The 23,920-nt window shown below is 45.2% G+C and overlaps 1 protein-coding gene across 16 annotated transcripts in view; it reads right to left on the bottom strand.

Moving 5' to 3' along the window:
• Syne2 (spectrin repeat containing nuclear envelope protein 2) overlaps positions 1-23,920 on the bottom strand; it is a 311,183-nt gene that overhangs the window by 269,625 nt on the left and 17,638 nt on the right. For 14 of the 16 annotated variants that reach the window (XR_015622059.1, XR_015622060.1, NM_001427326.1 and 11 more), the window contains 1 exon segment: positions 1,155-1,281. Coding sequence is in view for 14 of the 16 variants with exons in the window: in NM_001427326.1 (NP_001414255.1) it covers positions 1,155-1,233 (79 nt within the window). In the remaining 2 variants the exon portion in view is untranslated. 16 annotated transcript variants of the gene reach the window in all.

Here is a 23,920-nt window from a genome sequence, read left to right as displayed (position 1 = left end):
GCTCCGAAAAAAAAGAACCAAAAAAAAAAAAAAAATTAAAATGAATTTAAAAGGAAGGTTATCAGAAAGTCACTTTTAGAATATTTACCAAAAATAAACTCAAAACCTTCTGTAGCTTCTGTACAATGTCTTAATTGTTGATTTATAGTGCCTATAACTTTAAGATTACTTTTTTAAAAAGTTTCACAGCCAGGCAGTAGTGGTGCATGCCTTTAAAATATCAGCACTCAGCAGGCAGAGGCAAGTGGATCTCTGAGTCTGAGGCCAGCCTGGTCTACCGAACAAGTTCCAGGACAACCATGGCTACTCTTAGAATCCCTGTTTTGAAATACACACACACACACACACACACACACACATATGAGTCTCATAAATGTGCCAAATATTTTCCAGAGCCTTGCTTCTATACTAGCTGTACTAGCTATGCTACAACACCAGGATTTATCAGTAAAGATGCATAGGTCACTAGCTAGTGAGTTTTCAGTTGGGCAGCAGCTATACAGCTAAGTGCAACACGAAGCCCTCTTGAAAAGATCAGTAAGGGGGCTGGAGAGGTGGCTCAGCGGTTAAGAGCACTGACTGCTCTTCCAGAGGTCCTGAGTCCAATTCCCAGCAACCACATGGTGGCTCACAACCATCTGTAATGAGATCTGATGCCCTCTTCTGGTGTGTCTGAAGACAGCTACAGTGTACTCACATACGTAAAATAAATACATTTAAAAAAAACAGAAAAAAGGAAAAGACTAGTTGTGGATTAATGTGGGGTTCACAGCACTGAGACCTCACCCACCCATAGCATCACCGCTGTTCCCACCTTTTAGAATAAAATACAGATGCAAGACTCAAGGCAGCTGTGTAAAAAAAAGACACAAAATAAGTGGAAATGATGCCAAAGAAACCGTGGCTAGCTTTTAGACTCAGATTGCAAATAAAATACACACACATATAAATAAAATACCAAAGATGACCAATTCCTTCCAGGATTCCTTGGAAGCAGAGAGCTGCGCTAAAAAAGACACTCAAACTGCACTCTAGGCTTCTTCTCCAGTTGGAAAATGCAGATAAGTTTTCAAAAGCACGGGAGGCAGAGAAGCCAGTAGGGCTCAGAATTAGAAGGGGTTAGGTATCCCATTTCCTTCCGAGTGTGAATTTACCTTGCAGCGAAAAGTGCAGATCATCAATGCCCAAGAAGCCCTGTCCATCTTCCGTGGGAGGCACGGGGCTATCGGCCATTCTTCAACTCGGTGGAGATTAGACCACGTCCATCTCAACTGAAGTGAACTGAAAACAGAAAGAGGCGAAGCGTTCGTTAATGGCTCTGCAGCTCGGTAAACATGTCTGGTAAACATGCAGGACGCAGCGAAAACCAAGTCTACCCTCTCAGAGAGCAAGGGCTCCCCAAGAGGGGTTCCTTCATCCATGAAGAACGGAGTGACCACACCTCTGGTCTGAATCATCATCAGGACTGTGCCCTGTGACCCATTCGGGCTCTCTGGCAGAACTCCAGAAGAACCGGCCTCGTGGGTTGTGTGCAAGTTACAAGAAAGAAAGCTACGGACTTCAAATCCACGAGTATCCGGTAACGCAGCTAAGAGGAAAGAAAGTCACACGCACTGCTGCCTTGGGTCTTCGGCTCACAAGGGTTCTCTTTAAAACTTTTTTTTTAACTCCCTCTGTTCTTTCTCGGTTCCATAAAAGGCCACTTACTGGAAACAGTGAGAACCGAGCCTGCACAGCCTGCAAAGTGAAACTAAAAATACAAAGACATCAGAGTGGCTATTTTGATGACTGCAACAATATTATTTTCCCAAGGATTTCTTCTTCTATGCGTTCTCTCTTAGTTCCACCTCGAGTCGTTCTTTCTGGTACTAGAGATTTGAGCACGAGCTGATACACCATCTAAGCATGTATCCTATCACAGAGCCTCTTCACCCACTGAAGGAATTCTCCCACTAAAAGTAATTCACAACCCATAACCCTTTAAAAAAAAAACATTTCATGTATACGGTCATCACGATCAACTTCTGCAGGCTGACAATGAAAAGTGGGTTCTCTCACAGAAATCACCAAGTAACCAAAATCAAACTGACCAAACAGAGAACATAAATACACTTCCCTGAGAAAGGAAGTGATGTAAAAGCTACTGTTAGAATTTGCACAGTGGAGCCGAGGACGAGACTCAGGAGCAGAGTTATTATGAATCACACGAGATGTCCTGGGCTCAATCCCCAAGACGGTAAAGAAAGGAAGACTCTGTATTCTAAATATATGCAGAATCCTCAAACTTTGATATATACTAGCGTTTTTTTCCATGAGAAAATGTTGGATGGAAAACTAAAAAAATTAAGTTTGAGGGTACCAGCTAATCAGTCATATTAAATATTAAACAGAATAAAATATGCAAAGGATGGAGATCATTGTGTGGCTCCAAACGCCCTCTCCATCCTTTCTTTGCCAGTATTTATTATCCAAATCCTGCTCCTGCTGTCATATTCTCTCTCTCTCTCTCTCTCTCTCTCTCTCTCTCTCTCTCTCTCTCTCTCTCTCTCCCGCCCCCTCCCATCCTCTTCCCCTCTCTCTCTCTCTCTCTCTCTCTCTCTCTCTCTCTCTCTCTCTCTCTCTCTCTTGCTGTGTTAAAGATTTTACCTACCAAATACACTCTGTTAATAATTGATTTGTTTTTCTTCTCGGTTGAGATCAGTCAGGAACAGCCTGCGGTTACCACACTGCTCTACTGAGTTGGTCCAGATTAACAAAAGGAAATACTGTCCATTAGTTCTCAAAGGCCAGGACCCTGATGGCCACAGTGACGCAGGTGTCCTCAGCTCTGTCACACAGCAAAACCCTCCACTACCCCTTCCCACACCCTAGGGTCCTCAAGGCCCAACCAAGTGCTATTTTCATTTTAACAGCAGAAAAAGTGGATTCTAAATGAATTCTCTAATGTGACTACTGTTTCCTGTCAGGTCTACTTTTTTAACGAGGAAGAAGGAACAACAGTGGTGCACGACTTTAATCTCGGTAAGCAGGAGTCAGAGGCAGGTGGATCTCTGTGAGTTCAAGGCCAGCATGGTCTATGGAGCTAGGTCTAGGACTGTCAAGGCAACACAGAAAAACACCGGTCTCGAAAAACAGAAAAGAAAACAATAGCACCGACATTTTAGCAGTTATTGTCAGCCACAGACGTAGGCATTGCTCACAGCAGTTTACATGTACAACTCGTTCCTTTTCTAGTGGTCAGAACCACAGGTGGGAGAGAGAGCCAGCGTTATGATTAAAATCCCTGAGATTATTCATAAAAGAGAACAATGAGCCTTCTTCAGGGACATTACAAAAACGGGTTAAAAATTAATCTGGTGACATTAAAGCTTCTACTGAAGTGTGGAATCAGGTCTTTGAAGAGTGACAGAGACTTACAGGGTAAGTGGTGCACACCTTTAATCCCAGCGCCCAGGAGTCAGAGGCTGGCAGATCTCTGTGAGTTTGAGGCCAGCAGGATCTACAAATCTAGAACAGCCAAAGCTGTTGTACAAAGAAGCCCCATCTCAAAAAACAAAACAAACAAAACACAACAAAAAAGCCATGTAATCCGACAGCCACATTTTTATAAGTAACATAAGTTATTTTTAAATGACTGTAGTCCGCTTATGCAAGATATTTCGGAATGCCTGTGGCGGTTCTGAAACCTCAAAACATGAACAAAGTTCCCTTTTTAAAGGAGGTCTTGGCCTTTACTCTGGATTACAAAGGCCAGAATGTTTTCAACTAAAGAAATGCGATCTGAAAAAAAAATTCTATCTCTAGTCAGTGAAACTACACGTGGGATTTATGCTTTTCACTGTTGTTTAGATTGTCAGGTTATCAAGTGATAAATGTTAATTTCTACTACAATAAAAACGATTTTATTTTCACGAAACTACACAGGATCAACCTTGTATACATATAATGAAAAAATTAAATTGACAGAAATAACATTGGAAAAATCACAAGGGAGGTGGTGGCTGGCAGCAGGGCCAGACGGACCCCTGGAGCTCAGACGCCTGCCATTTTGGTTGGTGAGCTCCAGGTTCAAAGACAGACCTGTCTCAAAAATGAAGTGAAGAAAGATAGCAGACGTCTGTATCAATCTCTGGGGTACACGTGTATGTGTACACACACACACACACACACACACACACACACACACACACAATCTTCAAAGCTCATCAAATTTTTCTAGAAAATATTGCCAACAACCCTTCTGTTTCCTGAAGGGACTTTTGTTTTCTCATTATCGGACAGCCTAACCCTTGCTGTCAGACTAACAAATGGGAGAGCCTGAGAGTCCACTGTGAAGAGGCAGCTTAGCCCATCTTCAGGGATGTCTTAGGAGGGTGGAGAGGCAGGTTCCCAGGTGAAGGGTGACTGAGAAGCTAACATTTCCCCAGGGCCATGCCCTGCTCTTATCCCACTCTCCAGTTATCTGTGGTCCTCCCAGGAACTGGCTACTCTCAGCTACTAACCATTATTAAATTGGATCTGTTTCCAAGCTCATGGCCAATCATCGCTGACACAATAGCAGTGAGTTTCTCCATCTTTTTCTATTAACTTTTGGGTTGGTCAGTTGGTTTTGAGATAGGCACTCAGGGCTGGAGAGATGGCTCAGAGGTTAAGAGCACTGACCTCTCTTCCAGAGGTCCTGAGTTCAATTCCCAGCAACCACTTGGAGACAGAGTCACATTGTGTAGCTTTGTCTGGCCTGGAACTTGACCAGGCTGACCTTGAAGATGCAACAGTCTTCCCGCGTCTGCCTGTCAAGTGCTGGGTTTAGAGGCACTCGCAATTGTACCCAGACATTTCCTTTCCTATTAATTCTCCTAGTTAACTGTAGTCATCATTGGACTAGAAGTAGCCAGTCCAAGTTTCCAGAACAAATACTATCTCCTCCCAGGTACTTTACTGTCATGACAACTGAAGGAGACCAAAGGATCAACCCTAACCATGCTCTAGACTCTCAAGAAACGTGCTCGGGTTAGGATCTGCTGGATTAGAATTTCACAATAAAGTGCCACTTGCCACCTGTGCCAACAGTGACCTTGTTCCAACAATGGCCCTGCACCAACAGTGCCAACAGTGTCCCTGAACCAACTGTGCCCCTGCACCACCCACTTCACCAAGGTTAGAGCATTCTGAAGGAGTGCCACCTCTTCCCTAACTGCCTCCCACTGGCCTTGACCATGGCCCAGATCTCTGAACTGCAGAAACTCTTCTGTAAGCTGTTACTGCAATTCTGAAAAGGCTTGAAGCCAACAACTTACAAAACAAGGAGCATTTCCTAAGGGCTCCCTGGTAGACGCTGGGCAGTACAGAAACCATCATTACAGGCTGTGGTTCTGGACCTTCTGTCTGATATTAGGGATTAAACCTGGGGCCGTTTATGGCACTTTTAAAGTCAGCAGCAAAGATTAAAGTAAGGAGAAAAATGAGAACTTCCGGACTCGCTGTAGGGAATCAGCTCTTACCACGAAAGCTTCCACGAATGCTGGGTAATTTCCCTCCCTAAATCACCTAAAGCAGTCAAAATCCAGACTCAGAAAGCTAAAGATCGGCTACCAAGGGCCGAGGGATGTAGGGGTTAGACGTGAACAATTTCAGTGCCTTGAAACCCTTTCGGTGGTAGAGACTCAGTTTTGCAAGACAGGTTCTAGAGGCGAATATGGTGGGTGGTGGTCACACAAAAACGGGTATGTGCTTCACCCCACTGGATTGTGTTCATTTAAAGTTACAACGAAGGCAGGTGTGGTGGCTCATGCCTTTAATCCCAGCACTCGGAGGCAGCGGTAGTAGATATTTGAGTTCAAGGACAGCCTGGTCTACAGAGTGAGTTCTAGGACAGCCAGGGTTACAAAGAGAAACCCTGTCTCAAAAAAAATGACAACAACAAAAAAAAAAAAAACAAACAAACACAACAACAAAAGAACATTATGATGATAAACTTTATGTTAATAAATTTCTAGGTAAAATTTTCCCAATCTATATCATATTGTGATATAAATCAGGTGCTGGGGTAAGGGAACACCATTTGTGGACAGGAAACACTGCAGTAAAAACATTCATCCTGTGCATTCGCTCTCAGAAGCTAAATGTGAAAGCAAAGCATGGAGAAGGGCTGAATGTGACAAAACAGAACCCTGAGGAGAGCAACAGCCTGGGGCCCAAACACAGGAGAAAGAAGAGAAAACTCCCAGGATGCACAGGGAGCAGCGGGTGCTGGGGGAGCAGGAAATTAGGAAGGAGGGAGGAAGAGGTGGGAAGGATGGCCACACAGAATGAAGGCGTACACTCCTGACTGGCTGAAGAACTTCAGAGAAGAAACTAGAGGACTGGAGGAGGTCGGAGACCTCGATGAGCAGCTCAGAGCAGTTCTGCCATAGGCTCTCAGAAACTTCACTTTAAAATTCTTAAATTACTTTTAACTGTGTACATGTATGTAAACACGCACAGGTGCCCTCACAGAGGCCAGAGACATGGGATGGATCTAGACATGTAATACAGGTGGTCAGGTGGTCGTCCTCCGGACAAGTATCAGGTGACCTTAACTGCTGAGCCATCCCTCCACCATCTCTCCCCAGCCCTCCCTCTTCAACCCTGCCTCTCCAGCCCTCCTTCTCCATCCCCTCCCTTCAGCCACCTCTTCCCAGTTTTCTCCCAGAAACCTTTAAGAAGTGTATATGTCCCATCCATCCCAGGGAGACATTACCGCTTGCAAAGCCATTCACAGAGGTTTGAGTAGTTCTAAAGGAGAACTGGGTGAAGGGGCTTTGGCATGAGATGGCTTTCGTTTATCTCAGAAAATAAGCAGCAGGGGGTCATCTCTGGGGAGCAGGGGGCTACATGGACAGGGTACAGTGCTTGAGAAACCAACTGTGCTCAGACAAGGGGAACAGGAATCAACAAGCCAGAGATGTAGACAGACAGGGCTGGGAAGGCAGCTACAGGCCAGAGCTGCACGGGCTGCACAGGGTCCCTGCTGCATTTGAAGCCAGGGTTCGAGCTGGTACCCTCGGTCCCCCGCACCCCAAAAAACAAAACCGCTAGCCTAGACCCAGAGCTGAAATCCGAGAAGCAGCACCTGTTCTTGACCTGATGTGATTCTGCCAACTGAAAAGATTGCTCTGAAATCCTACATACATATGAGGACCTCAGTGTCCGTGACAGAACTGTTCAGAGCAGCAAAACGTGGATAAACTTAATCCTGTTGATAGAAGGATGGGCCCTCTGCAGCTCGCATACAAGGGAAGACTATTCCACGGCTCGGTTGAGCAGCCAACAGCAGCAGAGATATGCAACGTGTTAAAATCATCATGGGCGCTAAGGAGAAAGAAGAAAGCCATTTATAGAGTGGATGTAAATTTTATTGATTTTTAATTGTTTACATTTATTCATTTATTTGCGGGGAGGGATAATGTGTGAGTCAGCAGACAACTACAGGAAAGGTCAGTCCTCCCCCCCTATCATATAGACCTCTGGGGTAAAACCTTATCAAACCTGGAGGTAAGCTCCTTCACCGGCTAAGGCATTTCCTCAGTCCTAGATATAAAGTCTAAGCACACATACACATTAAGAGACAGGGAAGTGAGCCCCATCAGAGAGAGAGAGCGTGAGGGAGAGAAGGATTCGACAGCAGCTACAGAGTTGATTTTGCTAACATCTAAGCAGAGTTCTTTGTGGGCATTAAAAAAACAAAAAAAAAAAAACTTCTAATTTTTCTTTAACATCAGAGTTAAAACAGAGTTAACCATCATTTCCTCTTTCTTTCTTTCTTTTCTTTTTTTTCTTTTCTTTCTTTTTGGTTTTCCAGGCAGGGTTTTTCTGTGTAGCCCTGGCTAACCTGGAATCACTACATAGACCAGGCTAACCTCAAACTCAGAGATCTGTCTCCCTCTGCCTCCCGAATGCTGGGATGAAAGGTGTGTGCGGCCACCACCAGCCATCCCCACTTTTTCACAGCAGTAGAGCCCTCTGAGGTCAGAGTGGAACACCACGGTTGAGAGCACTAGAGTAAGAGCTGGAAGGTTTGGCTTTCATTCCGGCCTCATTGCTGACCACGGGACGGGCCTTGTGCCAGCCTCTGCCTCTCAGGTCCTGGTTCTTCAACTGTGACCCAAGGATAATGATTCTGTCTGGGCCAGCACACAGACTTTCAGGTTCCTGCCAAAGAGAGTCCAATTCAAAGTTCTCCCTTGCGCACTTGGATTGTAAGAAGCCCCATTTGCGGGGGAGTTGCCTGGAACATTCAGTCTGGCTACTCCTAAACGCTGTCCTCCCAGCCGTTAAAGGGCTTTGCAACAAGAAAAAGGGGGAGGGAGGGAGGGAGGGACATGGGAAGTCTTGGGGAAGAAAGGGAGAAAGGGAAGGAAGGAGAGGGTGCTGGATAGTCCACAAACATCTTCCTGAGTGTTTTTTAGGCAAGACGTCCATTTCTATTTGTAATGATACCTCCTTAGAGTCTGACGATTTTAAAGAGGGACCTTGGACCTAAGAGATTCTGGGTGGAAGAAAGAAGTAAACTAAGGGGGGCTGGAGAGGTGGCTCAGCGGTTAAGCGCACTGACCGCGCTCTTCCAGAGGTCCTGAGTTCAAATCCCAGCAATCACATGGTGGCTCACAACCATCTGTAATGAGATCTGATGCTCTCTTCTGGTGTGTGTGAAGACAGCTACAATATACTTACATATAAATAAATAAATCTTAAAGAAAAGAAAAAAGAAAGAAAGAAAGAAAAGAAGTAAACTAAGGGAGGAAGTGGGAGTCATCCTTCTGATTTGTGGTCCGCGTTTCCTGAGGCCAGCAACAAGCTTCAGCACAGACAAGTGTGCATGCGCTGAGCCTGATGACCTAAGTTTGATCCCAGAACCCACAAGGTGGAAGAGAACTGAGTCCCACAGGGGTTTCTGACCTTCACTCGCGAACCAGAGCCCGTTCTCATGCACACCCAGATAAATAGAGAATTTAATGTTAAAAAGTGGCTGCATGTACGACTGGCAGGATTCTAGAGAAATGCCAGGAATATTTAGGAAAATGTAGAGCCCTTCACCGTGATTAAAACAATATCATCCCCAAATGTCTAGGTAACACAACTACACCAGTACAGGGGAACATGGCTGCATACATGTTTGTGTGTGTCTGTGTGTTCGTGCAAGTGGGCGTGGCTAATATTGGGTTCCTTCCTCGATTGTAATCCAACACTCTATTAATACTCTTTAATATCCTTTGAAAATTCTCTATGTGTAATTTATTTTGACTATTTTCCCCCGTTCCACTCTTACCCCCTCTTAGATGCCCACTAAGCTTTTTTCAGGTAAGGTGTGTGTGTTACGTTCACGTGTGAAAGAGAAAGAGAGAGCTGCTGATTTGGCTAGACTGGCTGACATCGAGCCCCCAGGACTGTCCTATCTCTGCGTTCCCAGCTTTTTAGGTGGCTGCTAGGGGTGGAACGCAGGTCTTCAGGTGTGCACGCCAAGCCCTTCACCAGCTGAGTCCCTGCGCCCCACAATTCTGCTGCATCGCCTTTCCCTGCTAACGAGGATTTATTATCTGAAAAATACTAAACGCTAGTCTTTCCAAGACACTTAAAAGAAATATTTCTAAAATTGAAATGTTTGACATCAAATGGCAGCCAAAAAATATGTTGGATGTTAAAATGGGAAGCTCATTTCCGACATAGACTATCTCGCTAGAAAAATATTTGCCCATTTTTATGACAGCTGCAAAGCACAGCCCCACGCTCGGAAATTAGCCGCTTACACGCGGAGGCAGAGGCTGTGTCGCGTGCCTTCCTTTTAGCCGGCACTACTGGAAGGGTCCCAAAACCCACTGCTTTCTTCCACCAAACGACTGGCAGCCTCTGCATGGGACCCACTTTCTGTCACTATGTCCCTTACACAGAGAAAACTAGAAAAAGCATCCTTTTTCAGAGGAGGTTGTTTTATAATGACTACTTTGGTCCTAGATGATATACACAAGAGTCAAGGGGACCAGAATATGGGACCCCAAAACTATCTTCTTTCAAATAAACTAAAGTTAACAATCAAATACTAGGAAACGCTTTAAAATCAACTTGATTGACAAGGACACTCAGAGAGATGGCTCAGCAGTTAAAAGCACTGACTGTTCTCGCAATAGGACCCAGGCCCAGTTCCTGGCACCCACATGGTGGCTCACAACCATCTGTACCTCCAGTTCAAAAGATCTGAACAGCCTCTTCTGTCTTCTGCTGGCACCAGGAACACATTTGACGCGCGCGCGCGCGCGCGCACACACACACACACACACACACACACACACACACACACACTCATGCACATAAAACACTCATAGACATAAGATCTATAAATCTTGGAAAAATTTTAAAAGTACATTTCTGTGTATAAAGGTCTATGTGTAACGGTGACTCCCTTCTCTGTTCCAGAAAGGGAATTCTGATTGGCTCTTGACGATGGAGGTTCAACTCCAACCATCCTGTGTACAGAACACAGTCCCTTTCCCAAGCCCTAACCGCCTCCCTTTCTCCTTTATGTAGCCTCTTCCAGAATTCTGTCCTCATTTGGTGAGTTAGCCTCTGAATCCTCACCTGCCCTTTTGTACAGAACTTCCCTGCATATCTAAGAAATCCAAACCTTTTTCTCTTGTTAATTTCCATTGTAAGGGTTGGTGCAAAACCACTGGGGAGGTAGAAGGGAAATGGTTAATCTAAAAGTTTACTGAGGGTTGGGGATTTAGCTCAGTGGTAGAGCGCTTGCCTAGCAAGCTTGCCTAGCAAGCGCAAGGCCCTGGGTTCGGTCCTCAGCTCTGGAAAAAAAAAAAGTTTACTGAAGGGCTGGAGAGATGGTGGCTCACAACCATCTGCAATGAGATCTGATGCCCTCTTCTGGTGTGTCTGAAGATAGTGACAGTGTACTCACATACATAAAATAAATAAATCTTTAAAAAAAAAGTTTACTGAAAGGATGGAGAGATGGCTCAGTGGTTAAGGGTGGGGGGGTTGGTCTGGTGCTGCTACATATTCAAATGCTAATTACTGGCCCCCAAGATCTAGTTGACCACCCCCAATGAGGAGACCCTCATACACACCAAACAATGTTATGTAAGCCTTGCTCTGACTGGTTAATAAAGATGCCTGCCTATAGCCTGGGCTGGATGGAGAAGAAAGAGGGACAGAGCAAAGATTCTCTTATAAATTATTTTAATCTTTATAGAACATATAAAATGTTATATTATTTGTATGTTTGAGGCTTAGGGTCTCAGCAGGGACCATGAGGAGATCAAGGAGGGGGAAAAAGAAGTCACCATGAGGTAGATGGGTTGTGAGGGCACGGCCATGAGGGCTGCCCGGATGGAGTAGGAGCGGCCCAGGAGGAACATGGCATAGCCTCATGGGTTTGCCTTTTTAAGCCTCTGGAAAATGTGACTCGTTGTCATTTTTGGGGAACTCTGGGGTGGTCCTAGCCAGAGTCCACTATCCAGGCCACCATTTAATTAAAGCTTGCTCAAAATTGGAGTAGTGGTCTGATTTCCGACCCATGGGGTTAACACTAGAACCCATTACTAAGTTCAAAGAGAGTTTTACTCCCTCTCTCCACCACCACAGGGTGAGCCAAAAATAAAGAATGAAAAAATTTTATTAGGTAAATAACTTTTTTTTATTTTTAGCCCAGGCTAGCCCCAGACTAGAAAACCACCTGAGTCAACCTGCTGGGATCTCAGGCTTACACCTTCAGCATAATGTTCCTATCTCAAAAGATAGAAAGTTGGGGGAAACAAAACAAACAAAGGAAACAAAGAAACAAAGAAAAGCACCGTTTACATTTGTTTTCCATAAAACGAAGTTGACCTTTCATTATTAAAGAGGATTTTCACAGCACAGAACGTGTGTATTAAAGTTACTTCTTAAAGTAGAAAGTGGCTGCTTACTTATGTATATGTTTCAGTGTTTTCTGTATGCGTGTGTGTGTGGGGGGGGGGTATGTGGTGCTCGCACACGGGTGCCTGCAGTTCTTCCCACACGCATGCGCAGAGGCCGGAGGATGGCACAACATGCGTGCACAGGTCTATCGTTATTCATCTTCTCCCCTTGCTGGCAGGCAGTGAGCCCAGACTCTCCTGCTGTCTCTCTCATCCCACAGTTCTGGGGTCGCAGACACAAGTGACCATGTCTCACTTTTTATATGGGGCCTAGGGATTTGAGCTCAGACCCTCTTCACTACTGAGCCATCACCTCAGCCCTAAAGTAACTTTAAAAAAAATAGATTTACTTATTTATTTAGGATGTATGTGCACCATGTACATGCAGGAGACAGAAGATGCCACAAGGAAGTTACAAATGCTCTGAAACAGTTTCCTCTGCCATAGGAACTCAGCACTGAACCCAAGTCCTTTGCAACATAATGAATCCCTCCATTCATAAATGTAACTGTTAATGTCACAGAAAAATACAAAGTCATAGACTCCACCTACAGCCTCGCCTTTCAAATATCACCACTGTTACTATTTTTTGAAATTTTCTATGCTAAGCCTTTTACTTGTATAAAACTGTTACCTTACACAACTGGGCATGGTAGCTCATGAGGCAGACACAGGTGGATCTCTGAGTTTGAGGCCAACCTGGTCTGTAAAGCCAGTTCCAGGACAGCCAAGGCTAGAGAGAGAGAGAGAGAGAGAGAGAGAGAGAGAGAGAGAGAGAGGGAGAATGTGTGTGTGTGTGTGTGTGTGTGTGTGTGTATATATATATATGTATATATGTATATGTATATATATACATAATTTTATATCACATTTTCACATTTGGGGGGACCTCTTTAAATATTAAAAATAAGCATTCCTGTGTTATTAATCTCCACAGATATAATTTTAATGTCTCATTAAATCTTGATGGTTCCTAAAAATTGGACAAAGAAATCAAAGATTATGTTCTCAAAAGAACCAGGAGGATTTGGGCAGTGAGACAGTCTTGCTTTGTAGCTGTGGCTGGCCTTGAGCTCAAGAGATCCAACCTCCTCTGCCTCCCAAGTCCTGGGATTAAAGGCATGTAATCCCATGCCTAGTTTTAATTCTCTTACTATTCATCTTTTATTTATTACTAGTCAGGAACTGGCCCAGAAAGTACTCGTGCATTCAAGAGTTCTGTGTCCCTGGCACTGGGTAGGCAGTGTGCAGCACAGATCCAGCTATGCCCCTTAGCCTGGCTCCTGTGGCCGGGCACTTCAGCACCTCTGAGTTCTACCGCAGCGGTGACGTCTGGCTATGCCGTTACAAGGATCCAGGCTCATCTGGACTGAAAAATGACCCAATCCTGTCTCAAAACCCAGTCATGGTCAGGGAAGTTAGTGCCGCACATCCCAGACTCTTCCTGCCACATCTCAACCTTGATGGATTTCCAGAGCCAGCCAGACAAACCCTTACCCAGCACACGAGGTCCACTTTTCTGTATAAATTTACCTTTTCTGTACGCCACCACCTCCGAGCGTCCCTAATTCACCACTTCAAACTGGACAGCTTTCAATCACTCAGCGCAGACGCCATTTGGTGTGTGTGTTACTGTTTTACGGAGGAGCAGGGATTCCAGGCTGGCAAACCCTTTTCTATATCTAAAAAGAGGGGGGGGGTCTGTATTTCCTAACTCAAAGGGTCCCACATTTATTCTAGAGCAATATTCCCCAACATGAAGAAAACAATTATCTAAGTTTGGCCTCATAGCTAATTCAAAGATACAAGTTGGGCCTGAGAGATGGCTCAGTGGTTAAGAGCACTGACTGCTCTTCTGACGGAATTAGGTTTGGTTCCCAGCCCCCACATCTGTAACTATCTGTAACTCTAGTTCAGAGGATCCAATGCCTCCTTCTGATCTCCAGTGTCACTGTACACACGTGGCTCACAAACATACGCTCAGACATACACATATAAATATATACATGCACACCTACCTTATAAGTTTTCTCTAAAAAAACAAACCCAGTTCTGTACATCAGAGCTGACAGTTTCCATCAGAGGAAACTCTCTCTCTCTCTCTCTCTCTCTCTCTCTCTCTCTCTCTCTCTCTCTCTCTCACACACACACACACACACACACACACACACACACACACAATTCCCCCCTTTCTCATAGACAAAGAGAGGGATACACCACTGAACTCCGCTGCATGTGCTCAGTAACTGCTCTATAACATATGATGAGGAGGTGCCTGAATCACAGAAATGCATACGGGCAGGGCGTGGTGACATCCACCCGTAAGCCCAGCGTGGAGAGGTGAGGCAGGAGGAACACAGAAGCAATACAGTTTACAATCCACTCGGCTACCTATAAAGACCTTGAAAAACTGCATAAACAAAAAGTATGCACGCAGACAGCTTAAAAAATACAAAAAACGGGGTTGGGGATTTAGCTCAGTGGGAGAGCGCTTGCCTAGGAAGCGCAAGGCCCTGGGTTCGGTCCCCAGCTCCGAAAAAAAGAACAAAAAAAAAAAAAAAAAAAAAATACAAAAAACAAAAATAAAAAATAAAAATGGGTTCTGTTAATTCACAAAGTACAGAAATGGTATTTAAAATCTTTAAGCATGACCACTGTCTCATCTTCCAAACAGAAAACATAATCCCTCCATGTTATGGGGAGAGGCTGGTCTTCATGATTATCAATGTGAATGAGGATGGGCGTGTGCGTGTACATGTGTGCGTGCATGTGTGTGTATGAGGAGGTCAGAGGACAACCTTGTGGAGTAGGTCCTCTCCTTCCATCTTCAAATGGGTTCTGTGAAATCCAACTCAGGCTGCCAGCCTTGCACAGCAAGGGCCTTCCTTCACTTGCTCCCAATCTTCCAGGCCCTAAGCATGGATGTGCTATGTGATGGCGAATGCCTTTAATCCCAGCACTTGAGAGACGGGTGGGCAGATCTGAGCTCAAGGCCAGCCTGGCCTACAAACCAAGTTCCAGACCAGCCAGGAAGGTCCAAGGAGTCTGTGACTCACAAAGATAAAAACAAAAACAAAAACAAAAACAAAAACAAGCAAACAACAACAATAAAAACTTTCAAACAGTGGTTCTTAACCTTCCTAATGCTGTGGCCCCTTGATACAGTTCCCCATGTTGTGGTGACCCCCAACCATAAAATTGTTGCTACTTCATAACTGCAATTTTGCTACTCTTATAATAATGCAAATATTTGATATGCAGATTATCCAATATGGAACCTCCCCCCAAAGGTGTTTCCACACACAGGATGAGAACCACCACTTTAGAGGGTCAACATTAGAGGCAAGGGTAGGAGATGGCTATGAGTTCAAAGCTAGCCTGATCTACAGGGCAAGTTCCAGGACAGCACAACCAACAAGGCTATATACAGAGAGAAACCCTGTTTTAAAAAAAAAGAAAGGAAGGAAGGAAGGAAGGAAGGAAGGAAGGAAGGAAGGAAGGAAGGGAAAGAAAAAGAAAGGTGGGACTGGGGGAAGAAAGAGAAAAAAGAAACTAAACAAAGAAAATATAAGATGTTACCTCTATTCAAAAAAAAAATCAGATGTCCCCCCCCCATGCCTGACAACCTTTATTTCATACCCAGTGCAATACATTAATGAAAAAATATTTTAAATAAAATGAAGAGAAGAAAATACTTCCTAAAGAATGGGATTTATGGTCAATAGAACGAAATTGTACTGGCAAGATGACACAAAAGAAATACATGTAATTCTTTCTATTTGTGTGTGTGTGTGTGTGTGTGTGTGTGTGTGTGTGTGTCACCCTGCAATATTAAAGGTGTCAGGCCTACCCCTGAGACCTCCCCCAGCAGACTGTGCTGCCCTCTTCCACCCCACTTCTCTAATTCCTGTGAACAAGGACCCACACTTCTCTGAGCTGTCTGTTGCAGGATGTTGTCCATATGCAGGTGAAGGCAGGCACAAGATAAGGTAAGGCCTGTGATTGGGCAGTGAAAAAGTAAGGCAGGCACAGAGTTTTGGAGGGAAGAAAGAGGAGAAAGAAAAAAAAAGAACCAAGATGGAGAAGGAGAAGGACGACCCAGATCTGTGTGACCTTAGAGGCCGGATTTTCATAGGACAATCTGTCTTATCTAGGTGGGCAGTTTATATTAATATTAATTGGTTCAGAGTTTATTGGGTGGATGTTTTGTTGGGGGGAGGATTTACTGATATAAATCTGATTGATAAATTGCAAGCTTATTGAGTTTTGATTTTAACAGGTTACTGGGAGCTGTGACAATAACCACAAGGGACGAACGAACGCTGGGAATGTGAGCAGAGTTCACAGCAGAGAGTTGCAAGAGGGCGGCTGCTGCTGGGCCAGAGAGTAGCCGGGGACAGCCTGGGATGGAAACTTAGTAGGTAGGGTTGAAATGCTTTGTTGGTTAAGATGCCATGTGGCCTGACGGTGCTGGCCCTAGCGTGGGGTGGTGAACTCACTTTAATATACAGGCTGTCACTTCTCAGTATGGTGTCAGGACTCCCATTCCCCCTAGAAGGAAGAGAATCACGAAAGCCCTGTGGCACGCAGTTGTAGGCAGACACATCTTTTCTCCTAAGTTCAATATCCTACAACGGTCTCATCTTCACATTAAGATAATACTGCGAAACCCAAGGTGACTGGCATCAGAAATCATTATTTTAATCCTTGGTACCCCGATAAAGAAGATGCTAGCCAACATTTCTACATAATGAACCAATGCTCCCCGCCACCCCGCATCACAATCACCCACCCTAGTGAGCAGGCCAGTCAGAAGGCTGCAGGACCCTCGCCTTCTACAGGCGTATCAGGTACAGGCTAAGGAGACCCAGACTCACCAAAGTGGAGTCACAGTCTTGATCCCCTGTGTTATCCCGCCCACTCATTACTCAAAGAACACCACCCATGCTAGTGGCCCAGGCTAAAAATTACCGGAAGTCACGCCTGAGACAGAGTCACAAAACACCAGAAAACAGATGTAGGTGAGTTACACAGGCAGGCACAGACGCTCCTTACAAAAGAGTCAAGATGTCCCTGTCTCCCGCCCTCCAAAACTAAACTCCACACACCGACTTTCCTTTTTAAAGCTCTTGGTTGCTGCTGGGTTTTGACTTTTGCTTTTTGTTTTCTTTATGAATGTATACATCTATATGCGCTACATGTGTGCCTGTGCCCTCAGAGGTCTAAAGAGTGCATCAGATCCAGAAATAGACTTAGAGCCAGCTGTGAGCCACTGTGTGAATACTTTAATCCCAACCCAGGTCCTCTGCGAGAGCAACATGTGTTATAGTCTCTGAGCCCGCTCTCTGACCCCCATACTGACTTCGTTGATGTTGTCTGTTGTTGTGAGACAGAGTCCCACATCCCTCAAGCTGACTTTGAGAACCTGCTATGTAGCAGAGGACGACCTTGAATGACCATCCTGCCTCCAGGAATCATAAGCACCCACACAATGCTTGATTTCACTCAGTAACTTTTTGGGTTTTGTTTTATGAGACACGGTCTCACTCTTGGAGTCCAGGCTGGTCGAGAACTTGCTATGTTGTGCTCACCAGGCTGCCTTCCACTGTAAGTCAGTCTCCTTCCTGAGTGCTAGAATTAGCCTCCTGCACCACCACATCTGGCCTTTTTGCCTGTTTTGTATTTGAGGTCGGATGCAGTGAGACAGGGTTTCTTTGTGAAGCCTTGGCTATCCTAGAACTGGCTCTGTAGACCAGGCTGTCCTCGAACTCTGCCTGCCTTTTCCTCCCGAGTGCCAGGGTTAAAGGTGTGTGCCATGACCACACCTGGTCTTTTTGACTTAATAGAATAAGCACACGAATTCTGGCCAGGACACTTAGCACGCATCTGGTGATTTACCTCAGTGCGAACGTCACCGGTGGAGCCCACTCTCATTTCCACCGGCATGGTGGAAATTAATCAGCACCAGGGCAGGCACCAGATGGAGGTAAATGAACTTAGCAGAAATGCACAAGGAGGGGTTGGGGATTTAGCTCCGTGGTAGAAGCAAGCGCAAGGCCCTGGGTTCGGTCCCCAGCTCCAAAAAAAAAGAAGAAAAAAAAAAAGAAATGCACAAGGACCTTATTTATTTACACACACCATGCTCAAGACATCCTCTTGCCGAACTTCTGACATAGTCTGGCACTGAGCAATGAGAACCTCTGAAAGCGAAGGTTCCTCGGCTCCTTTGGATTAAGAACTAGGGCTTCACTCTTCCCACCAAGTTCTCCAGCCTGTCATTTCTATGTGGAGAAACAATCACGTGTACCTTTGTTCTCTCCCTCAAGACTTCCCATAACCTATTAATAGAGCTGGAAGTTGTCCAAGTTGAAATATAATTCATTAACAAAAGTGGCGGTTCAGTGACTGACAACTTGGTGTTCTCATCCTCAGAGAAAAATCAATTGCCCGGCAAATTAATGGTTCCCTCTTTCCATCCCCAGAGACCAACAATTAAAACTGAGTTAGGTCTCAGTGTGTCTGCCTCAAGATGGGGGTAGATGTTAATCTTCAAATAGCGAGCCCTCTGGACCCAGGGAGAGTGGCTTCTGAGCCGTGTTATTGTGTCAACCTCTCACTGGGAAGCTTTAATCAAGTCTTTATTATCTTAGTTTTCCCTATCCAGAGAAGGTGACTGCCAACAGCGTCAGCAAGAATGTATCCTGTGAGCTGGGAATGCAACCCCATTGGTAGGATGTTTGCTTAGCATGATTGAATCCACCACATATAACTAAACACCTGTAATCCCAGCATTTGCGTGGTAAAAGAAAGGTTAGAGGTCCAAGGCCTTCCTCAGCTATATAATGAATTCCAAGCCAGCCTGGGCTACGCCAAACTTCTCTGAAAATAAAAAAAAATCTTGGCCCAGTGTTTCTTGCTTGGTTGGATTTTACTTAGAAAAATACAATGGAATCCACTATCACAAGTAGATGAATTTTCAACAACCAACTCTATCCATAGCCACCAGACCCACACCTGTATCCGCACAAACACAGCCCCTTCACACTGGAGCCATGAGCCAGAGGAAAAAGAGGCTACTGTTGGACAGACACAGAGATGTAATCCCCCGGGTCCTGAAAACAGCACAGAAGCCATATTTATATGAAGCAGAGTTCTCGCCATTGATGATCACAAAATCAAGTTAGTGATCAACTCTGGAGAACACTGAAGGTGTACTACGCCCTAGCAAAGACTCGGCAAAGCCCAATTCTTTATGCAAGAATAAACAGGTGTGTTCATCGCGTCTGTGTACAAGTTAATCTTCCAGGGGTCCAGCATTACATGTATACCAAGTAATTAACTTAATATCAATTTCATTATGACGTATTATCAGTAAATGTTTGGAGTGCATGTCAATTTTATATACCTATATAGCCAGAGTCACATTAAAAGTCCCTGATGTCCTAGTTTGCTTTCTCTTGCTGTGATAAAGCACAGATCAAAAGCAACGTGAGGAGGACGGGTTTACTTCACCTCACAGATCCAGCATCCAGATCATCCGGGGAAGTCAGGGCAGGAGGTCAACACAGGAATCTGGAGGCAAGAACTGAAGTAGAGGCTACAGAGGAATGCTGTCCACTGGCTTGCCCCTCAGGCCTTCCTCAGCCTGCTTTCTTATACACAACAGGAGTGGCACTGCCCACGGTGACCTGGGCCCTCCCACATTAATCAACAATAAAAAAGAAAAAGAAAAAAGAAAAAACATCCCAAAGATTTGCCTACAGGTCAGTGTAATAGAGGTGTGTGTCCTCCATAAAGATATGTTCCTTTCAGCAAGCTGATTTAAAAAAAACAAACAGGGGTTGGGGATTTAGCTCAGTGGTAGAGCGCTTGCCTAGGAAGCGCAAGGCCCTGGGTTCCGTCCCCAGCTCCGAAAAAAAGAACCAAAAAAAAAAAAAAAAAACCAAACAAAAAACTAACCTGCCCAGATTAAAAAAAAAGGGGGGGGGAGGGTTTAAACATAGAAAAACTTTAAAGACCTTTGTTTGCTCCATACATGTAAAGACTCAGTCAGTGTGTCTATCTGTCTGTGTGTGTGTGTGTGTGTGTGTGTGTGTGTGTGTGTGTGTTCACCAAAGCTACAGAAGCACCTATCCCTCACCAATCCCACTGCACACTGTCTTCTAAACAAACCTGATTCCACAGAAGCAGCTAAGACCACTGCCCCAGGAAAACCACCTTTCTTCCCACCCAAACTCCATTTCCAGTACAAGGAAGCAGCAGGGCAAGAAAGGATGGCGCTGCAGTGAAGGGGACTTCCTCAAGCTTCTTTCCTTTGCTCACACAGCCCCTGTGGGAAGTGAGGTTTATTACATTAACATGGTCTTTGGGTCTAGGTGGTTTTGTGGTTTTGTGGCTTTGGTTTTGAATTTGGTGTTAGGGATTATATCACCCCACCCTTTAAGCATCCTGGGCAGAGCTCTACCACAGAGCAGAACTCTGCCTCAGCTCCATCAAGGACTTCCTGTGTGAGTGTGTGTGTGTGTGTGTGTGTGTGTGTGTGTGTGTGTGTGTGTGCGCGCGCGCGTGCGCGCTCGCGTGCTCATAGTAAATTATTGTTAAAATTGGGGACTCAACAAGTAAAACCCCACTCCAATTAAACCTGGATGCTTTAGGAGTCAAAGACTTGAAAGGCTGTTTTTCACTCATGATCAGGAATACCAAAATGAAGGAGTGGCCTGGGAGAGGCCTGCTGGCTTCCTTCCTTAACGCCATTACCTTTGCACCAGCAAATGTTTCTTTTCTCCTCCATAAAAATGTAGTACTCCGTGCAGATGCATATGTACTAGGGGAAGGAGCCACGCACGCACCACAGTGCGTATATGGAGGTCAGAGCACAGCACACGCGCCACAGAGGTCAGGCAGCACTGTGGAATCTGTTCTCCTTCCCCCTTCACCTGGATTCCGGGGACTGAACTCAGGTTGTCAGGTTTGCAAGTCATTTTATCGGCTGAGCCACATCACTGTGTCCCCAACTGGTCTCTAACGTGCTACGTAGCCAAGAATGGCCTCAAACTCCCCATCTTCCTCCCTCCACCTCCAGAGTGCTGGGACTAAAGATAAGCACCACCATACCTAGCTTCACAGAATTTCTTTAATCTTTTATGTAATGGTTTTAATTCTTTTATCATGAATCCAGTCCTAGGGCAAGAAATGTAAGAGGAAGAACTTCCGAACCACTGGGGTGATACTGATTTTGATAAATAAGCATTAAAAAGCTAAAATACAAAGTGCAGCTTGTTCTCAAAATACCATTTTGGCAACACGCTTGCTCTCCTCTGAAACCACGCCCTTACAAGGTCTACCGGTGTTTGCTCCTCACAAGTAGCAGTTTCAGAAAATAAGCTCAAATTATTTCCTGCTTCTGTAGATAAATTTCTTTCAAGCAACATTCTCCACACTAACATTCCTGCCAGTCCCGACACAGAAGAGACTAGTTTAGACGACATTGTTCAAGATAAGATCACTCAGGCGGGTGACAATGACAGTCTCCCGGCCTATCTTCTACCCACAGGATCCAGAAAAATCACAGCACTTTCAGCTCCCAGCCACGGGAGGCCAGTGCTGCAGGAAACAACCTCAACTGTGAAAAGCATTTTGCAGTGTTTCCGGTGCCCCTGAACAACTTCGAGGAGGTTAAACAAAACTAAAACGAGTGTTGGAAGCTTGGAAGGATGGCTACATCATAGATAGCTACTGCAGGTGATTGGTTAAAAGATACAGCAGCGGACAAGAGGGGCCCTGGAAGGCGGGACAATGGAACAGGGTGATTACATCTGCCAAGCTGACAGCAGATTTAACTGCCTTAATCCTGGTGCTTAAGATCCCAGAGAACCACCTTCCAGAAAGCGGATGTGAGTAGCTAACAGGAAAAGGTCATGCATACCTGTTTAGTCAACACTGTCTAGGAAAAGGGGAGCCATGTGTGACAAAAACTAAACTAGAGACGGTTTGGAGAAGGCCTGGACAGTGATCAGCCTCTGTTCGCTTTCTCCATCTCCATGTTCTGTGGCCCATACAGAAGTCAGTGAGGTACCCAGACAAAACTCCTGAGCTTCCTGCCTCCACTGACCTCCCAAGTGCCAGGATAACACACATGTGCCACCTTGCAGCGCTGAGACTCAAACCCAAGGCTCAGTGCACAGTGAGCACTCTCCCGACCGACTGAGGTGCATTGCTTACGTTATTGCTTCTATGTTAGGAGCTCAAGGAAGTACTATTTCTCCCTCAAATAAGCCTTCCTTCCCTTTTTAAGGCTACACGTCTCCTTCACTCTATGCCTCTGAAGAAGAGCCCGTCTCTTTGAAGTCACTTCGATAACTGGAAGTTCTATCTAAACACTGGACGCAGCTTCAGCTAATGACCAGACCACCATCAGATGAACTGGTTAACAAGAAAGCAGCTGGGGGAAAAGCTAGAAACTTGACTGTGATCGGTATAAACTAGGAGCTGTCTTTCTGTGCTTGGCACGATGGTGCACGCCCTTGATGCCAGGGCTTGGGAGGCAGAGGCAGGAGGATCTCTGAGAGTTTGATTCCAGGCTGACTTATATAGTGCTCTAGGATAGCCAGGGCTGCACAGAGAGACCCTGTCACAGACAGACAGATGGACAGACAGACAGACACAGTTTTCTAGCATATAGTCAGTAATGCAGCACTTTAACAGACAATCAGTATCCATCTGGTCTTGGTGGCACATGTAGGTAGGGCATGCTGTGCCTTTGGGGCCAGCCTGGGCTATGCTTAGATGACTAGACACATCTCAGTGGCTAGAAACGTACACTACTCTTGCAGAGGAACCTGAGTTCAGTCCCAGCACCCATTTCAGAAAGCTCACAACTGCCTTTAACCCCAGAAGATCTAGACTGTCTCCTGGCCCTCAAAGGCGTTGTACACACATGCGCGCACGCGCGCGCGCGCGCACACATACACACACACACACACATTCAGATGATTAAAAATAAAAGATTAAAAAATATATTGTAAAAGAACTGAATTGAGTGGAGCAATAGCAGAAACAATGACTTCAAAAACAGATTTGGAGCCAGAAGAAATGGCGCCTGCCTTTAACCCCAGCACTCCAGAAATTACAGGAACAGCTCTGGGAGTTGGAGGTCAGCCTGTGATCTACACAGTGAGTTCTGGGATAGCCAGAGCTATCTAGTGAGATCCTGTGCTCCAGTGGAGAATTCAGCAGTCAGGGCCATTCCCCGGTGGAATCCTGGGGCGATGGAACACTTGCAAATGAGTTTCCACTTTATTCCCCAACAAAGCCGACCTTTTTCACCTGAAGAGAAACAACCAGAGCTTTTCAGAGTTTCCCCGGGAGAATACAAATTTGCCAGCTCTCAGTCCCATTTTAGGATCTGATCTGCCCTCCCCTCCCCCAGAGGATACAAATTTGCCAGCTTTCAGTCCCATATTAGGATCCGATCTGCCCTCCCATCTCCCCAAAAGAACAGAAGGTGCTGTACATACAGCTTCCTCTGTCTTTTTCTTGTGGTGGGTAAAGTGACCCCATCTGAAATTTATCCGGCCCGAATAAACAACAACAACAAGCTTAATCTGTTTCTATTTCTGAGATTACAATTCTTCAGGGAGTTTTCTAAAAAAAAAAAAAAAAAAAAGTGTTTAGAATCCATGCACTTTTTCCGTGAAGATGAAATCTTTTTCCGTGAAGATGAAATTTCCCATAATGCATCTATTTCTTCTGACTCCTTCCGTTCAAGGACTAAGGAAGGGAACAGGGGCTTCAGCTTCCTTTATGAAATTTCAAACTGAGTTTTGAGTTTCTGGGGATTATTTTTCTCTTCTCATAGCTCTCTTCACCCCAGCCCACCCCCACATGCTGCATACACAGCCTTCGAGAAGAAACACAGCCCCACAGGACAGGAAAAGAGTTCAACAGTAAAGTACATGCCTAGTATGCGTGGGGCCCTG

Source organism: Rattus norvegicus, chromosome 6 (genome assembly GCF_021556685.1).
Source record: "Rattus norvegicus strain SHRSP/BbbUtx chromosome 6, alternate assembly SHRSP_T2T, whole genome shotgun sequence".
Lineage (NCBI taxonomy): Eukaryota > Metazoa > Chordata > Mammalia > Rodentia > Muridae > Rattus > Rattus norvegicus.
This window is presented reverse-complemented; position numbering and strand designations above follow the sequence as displayed.